Here is a 5355-nt window from a genome sequence, read left to right on the forward strand (position 1 = left end):
GGTACTGCCTGTTTACTGCCAAGTCTAAACCTTAACTGCGCTGTTATTATGGTAATTATGGCAGTTCCTGCCTGAGGTCAGCACAGTTCAGCAAGGAGCAGCTCCTGCCTCAGATCCATTTGGTGCCCCTGAGCTGAGCACAGTTCCAGGCACACAGCAAGTCCACATTGGTGCCACACTCAGCAGTTTAACTCTGAGACTGAGCGTGCGGCACAGAAACTCTTTTCATCCAAGTTACAGCAAAATCTGACATGCAGAGCACTGCGCAATCTGAAAACACGTCTCTGTATGGCGGCAGGAATCCGCCATGCTCTTCCGTCTGCCTAAGCCTGATTCTGCCGTCTGCCCAGGTGCAGGCGGGGAGCGCTGAGCCATCGGCACCGTCTCAGAGCACTCTCCTCCGATGGGAACACATCCAGTCCCATAAAAGCCTTTGAAATGCTTTAAAGCCAGAGTTTGCACTGGTGGCACAGTCCTAGGAAGCCACACTTTAAAATGACGCAACTTTTTTCTGCTGCTGTTGCCGAATCAGGAAATCTCTCTACAGCACGCCACCAACAAACAGCAAAAATCTGTGTTAAACTCTCCCTTATTTTTAAGCCTTCTCAGGTTTTTTAAGTGGATTTAGTCCATCACATTGGGCGCCACTCTGTTGTAGTAGGAGCGGTGGGGCTGTGTCCCGCCACCTAGCCGCCCGCACGTCTAGCTTTATACCCGAAATAATTACACAGAAACTGTATTCTTTTAAACACTGCCTGGCCCATTAGTTTCAGCCTCTTATTGGCTAGCTCTTACATATTGAGCTAACCCATTTCTAATAATCTGTGTGGCCTACGAGGTGGCTTACCAGGAAAGATCTTTTTTTTTTTTCTTTTTTTTTTCGGTTTTTCGAGACAGGGTTTCTCTGTGGTTTTTTTGGAGCCTGTCCTGGAACTAGCTCTTGTAGACCAGGCTGGTCTCGAACTCACAGAGATCCGCCTGCCTCTGCCTCCCGAGTGCTGGGATTAAAGGCATGTGCCACCACTGCCTGGCACCAGGAAAGATCTTAACCTGCATCTGTCTGGAGTGGGAGAATCATGGCGACCATCTGACTCAGCTTCTTTCTCCCAGCATTCTGTTCTGTTTACTCCGCCTACCTAATTTTATGCCCTATTTAAGGGCCAAAGCAGACTCTTTTTTTTTTAAAATATTTATTTATTATGTATACAATATTCTGTCTGTGTCTGCAGGCCAGAAGAGGGCACTAAATCTCATTACAGATGGTTGTGAGCCACCATGTGGTTGCTGGGAATTGAACTCATGACCTTTGGAAGAGCAGGCAATGCTCTTAACCACTGAGCCATCTCTCCAGCCCCAGCAGACTCTTTTTTTAACCAATGAAATTAACAAAAAACAGAAGACTCTCCCTCCATCACCTCTGCCTCCCGAGTGCTGGGATTAAAGGCCTGAACCACCACTGCCCGGCTTGTTACATACTTTCAATTAAAATATTTATACGGTATAAATATATATTATCCTTACACATTATATTTATGCAGTAAAATCTATTTTCATAATAAAACAGCTACATACACTAGTAGTACTGATAGGTATTCTGGTGGCTGGGAAGAACTTCATAATGATGTTGATGTTTTTTTACTGTTGGTATCTGCCTCTTAGTAAAGTTGGAAGCTTAGCAGCTATATCTGCTCTATGCCCTATTTGTTTTTTTTTTAAATAGCCATTCTTCTAAGCCATTTGAGTTATGAAATATAAGATAAAATGCTTCAATGATAATGCAGGTTCAGCAGCCCTAATCTGAAAAATCAAAAATCCAAAAATGTACCAATATCCACATTTTAAAAATTAATTTATTTTTACTTTATGTGAGTTCCTTTTTTTTTAAAGATTTATCTGTTTATTATATATAATATATTCATTATTTATACAGTGTTCTGCCTGCATGTATACCTGTAGACCAGAAGAGGGCATTAGGTCTCATAGATGGTTGTGAGCCACCATGGTTGCTGGGAATTGAATTCAGGTCTTCTGGAAGACCTCTGAGCCATCTCTCCAAGCCCCGTGAGCTGGTGTTTTGCCTGCATGTGTGTCTGTGTGAGAGTGTCGGATACCTTGGAACTGGAATTACAGACAGTTGTGAGCTACTATATGGGTGCTGGGAATTGAACTCAGAACCTCTGGAAGAGTGGCCAGTGCTCTTAACTAGTGAGCCATCCCTACAGCCCTGTAGGTTTGGTTTTGGTTTTCTTTGTGTGGCCCTGGCTGTCATGGAACTAGGTCTGTAGACCATGCTGTCATCAAACTCAGAGATCCTCCTGCCTCCTGAGTATGCTCCACCACTGACTGTCTGGTTATTGGGTATATTTTCAAGGGTAGAGATCGGTAAATGACTTTTTTCTATGGGAACAGGCTTCCTTCTAAGTCCTGGCTTGTGTCATTCATTTATCCAACTTAGGGCCTTAAGCTACATTTTTTTTTAAACAAGCAAATACATTATCTTTTGAAAGTTTGGAGAGTTTTAGATGAAATTAATCTGAACAGTTTTTGGATCAGAGAATGCTTAAGTGGTGAGGTGTATGCAAACATTTATGGTCCCAAGCTTTTCAGTTAAGGAAGTGCTTAAACTTGACTTAGGTCATATCACATCACAAATTTTAAACTAGCCCAGCAGCATAGAGAATAAATGAATGAGAGCTATGCTCTCCTGAGTTAAACTGAAAACCATTATTACCAAGAACTAAAGACAAAGGTTATCCTCTGTGTATACTGATTAGAGTGTAAGACTAGTGTTTTGTCTGTGCCATAAAATCCTGTGTGGGTGATGGTTGTCAGGGTGATGATTATAGGGCTGGATATATAATGTAAGGGGTTGGCTGATGAAGTATCTTTTCTTTCAGGGATGATATTGCTGATTTAGTAGAAGCTAAAAAGTTGCTTAAGGAAGCAGTGGTGTTACCAATGTGGATGCCAGAATTCTTTAAGGGCATTAGGAGACCATGGAAAGTAAGTCGTCAGAGGACATGGCAGTGCTGCTGTGGAGAGCCGTTACTTATTCAGATTGGAGAAAGTGGATTAAGGAAAAATTTAAACCAGGTGTAGTAGTTCAAGCCTGTAATCCAGTGCTCAGGAGTCTTAGGCAGGAGGATCACATTGGCTTTGAGGTAAGCCTGGGCTACATGGTGAGCTCCAAGACAGCCTGGATTAGAGTAAGACCCTATCTCCCCACCAAAAAAATTGAAAAAGTTTATGCTGTATTATTTGGAGTTTTGTGCAAGGTTCCCAGAGTAAGAAGTACAGTGTTGGGGACCATTCTGCCTGCACACAGCACACTTAGAGTGACCTTCTGCTGCACATAGGACCCATTGGCTGTGCGCTCCATTATCACGTCACATGACTTGTCATAGTAGTTTTGGAGATGATATGAAAAGGAGCTATTTAAAGGAATGTGGGTTAAGAGTGAGCATTTATCTATTTTTTAAAATATCAATTGTTAATAATTAATCTTTTGATTGAGTAATAATAATTATCTTAACTGAATTTCAAACTTTTAATGTTACTATCTTCCTTTTGTGTAATAGAAAAGATATTTGTTCCAGTAGTGATGGCTTATACTTTTAATCCCAGCAGTTTGGAGACAGAGATAGGTGGAGCTCTGTGAGTGTGAGGCCAGCCTGGGCTACAGAGTGAGTTCCACTCCAGCCAGTGCTAAATTAATGAGACCTTATATCAAAAAGTAAATAAGTAAAACTTTGTTATGAAATAACATTCATTTTTCTCCTCGTTCTTTGTCTCATTGTTTCATAAATTTAGTGAAATTTGATACTTGGTATTTTTCATTAGAACAAGGGCAAGCTACTGGACAAGGTGGTGTCCACTGATAGTCCCACTCCTCCAGAGCATAGAGCAGGAGGATCAAGGAGTCCTGGGGTCAAGGCCTCGTTTGTGTTTATCTTCCTCAAAAAACAGAAAAGGGAAGGAAATGGCAAGGGCAGATGAAGTCTTTGCTTACACTGTTATATGATACACTGCTCTACTCCTACAGGGAGTACTGATGGTTGGCCCACCTGGCACTGGAAAAACACTCCTTGCTAAAGCAGTTGCTACAGAATGCAAGACAACATTCTTCAACGTCTCTTCATCAACGCTGACTTCCAAATACAGAGGAGAGTCTGAAAAGCTTGTCCGTCTTCTGTTTGAAATGGTAATGTTTGAGGCAGCTCTAGCGATTCCGGACCTCTGACTTTCCCCCTTACATGGATAGGATGACACTCTGCCAAGGACCTCTGTAAATATGAGTGACTTGGGTTCCTGTTTATTTCCTCTCCTCCAGAGGTGGGGCTACATACATCTAGTTTCTGAGCATGTGCACACTATGGCATTAGCATTACTAATGTGCTATAAGAGTCTAAAATAATTATGGTTAGAGGTCTTCCTGATCAGTGCTCTCGTGTAGCTGGCTTTGACTTGGGGCAGGCTCCTAAGGGGCCTGAGGTGAGAAGCAGGAGCCAGAGAGTGCACCCTCACTGCAGCTGTTGGCGCAGAAGTCCAGGAGTCAGCATTTGACCCCCAGTCAAAGCCTGTGCTCGTATCGTGATTAGGAGGAGGGTGTGATGAGCCATTTCTGAATGTCTCTTGGTTGGATTCTCGTAATAGTGGGCTGTTGCCAACAATGGTTTGCATGTAGCAGAGGTTTCCCTTACCAGAAGCCAGAGCCAATTGGTGTGTCCATTGATAATCTCTCCACAGTGCCCTCCCAAGCCAAGCAGAACCAATTTGGCATGTGTCCTGTAGCCTTCACTTGAAGCAGAAGAATCAGAAATGGAGGGTTTTTCTTGGTGTGACAACATACAGAATGAAATTTAATTTTCGTTCATGTGCTTAGAACACAACAGTAAGCTGGGTGGTGGTGGCATATGCCTTTAATCCCAGCACTCATGAGGCAGAGGCAGGTGGATCTCTGTGAGTTCAAGGCCAGCCTGGTCTATAAGAGCAAGTTCCAGGACAGGCTCCAAAGCTACCAAAAAAAAAAAAAAAAAAACAACCCTGTCTCTAGAAACAAAAAAAAAACAACAACAACAAAAAAACCCACCACAGTAAAAATTGACTCTTCTAACAATCTACTTAGAAACATTAAGACACATTTCATGTAAAAAAAAAAAAGTAAGTTTATGTAAAAATGACCATCTAACTAGAATTTCTTTGTTAGATGGATGCCATAATGTAAAGGAATGGTTTCAACCAAGCTTTTTCTAGAACTTGAGACTATCTACCAGTACTTCTAAATGTCCTACCATAGTTGTTCATATAATAGGGTATAGGATAATCCTGTATTTATCACACAGATACTTTTTTTTT

At 42.0% G+C, this 5355-nt stretch overlaps 1 protein-coding gene across 1 annotated transcript in view; it reads left to right on the plus strand.

Moving 5' to 3' along the window:
* Positions 1-5355, plus strand: part of Katna1 (katanin catalytic subunit A1) — a 27708-nt gene that overhangs the window by 18403 nt on the left and 3950 nt on the right. The window contains exons 6-7 of the mRNA XM_005370637.2: positions 2898-3003; positions 4043-4201. Coding sequence (XP_005370694.1) covers positions 2898-3003; positions 4043-4201 — 265 coding nt within the window. The remainder of the gene's footprint in view (positions 1-2897; positions 3004-4042; positions 4202-5355) is intronic.

The sequence above is a fragment of the Microtus ochrogaster genome, unplaced genomic scaffold, assembly GCF_000317375.1.
Source record: "Microtus ochrogaster isolate Prairie Vole_2 unplaced genomic scaffold, MicOch1.0 UNK82, whole genome shotgun sequence".
Lineage (NCBI taxonomy): Eukaryota > Metazoa > Chordata > Mammalia > Rodentia > Cricetidae > Microtus > Microtus ochrogaster.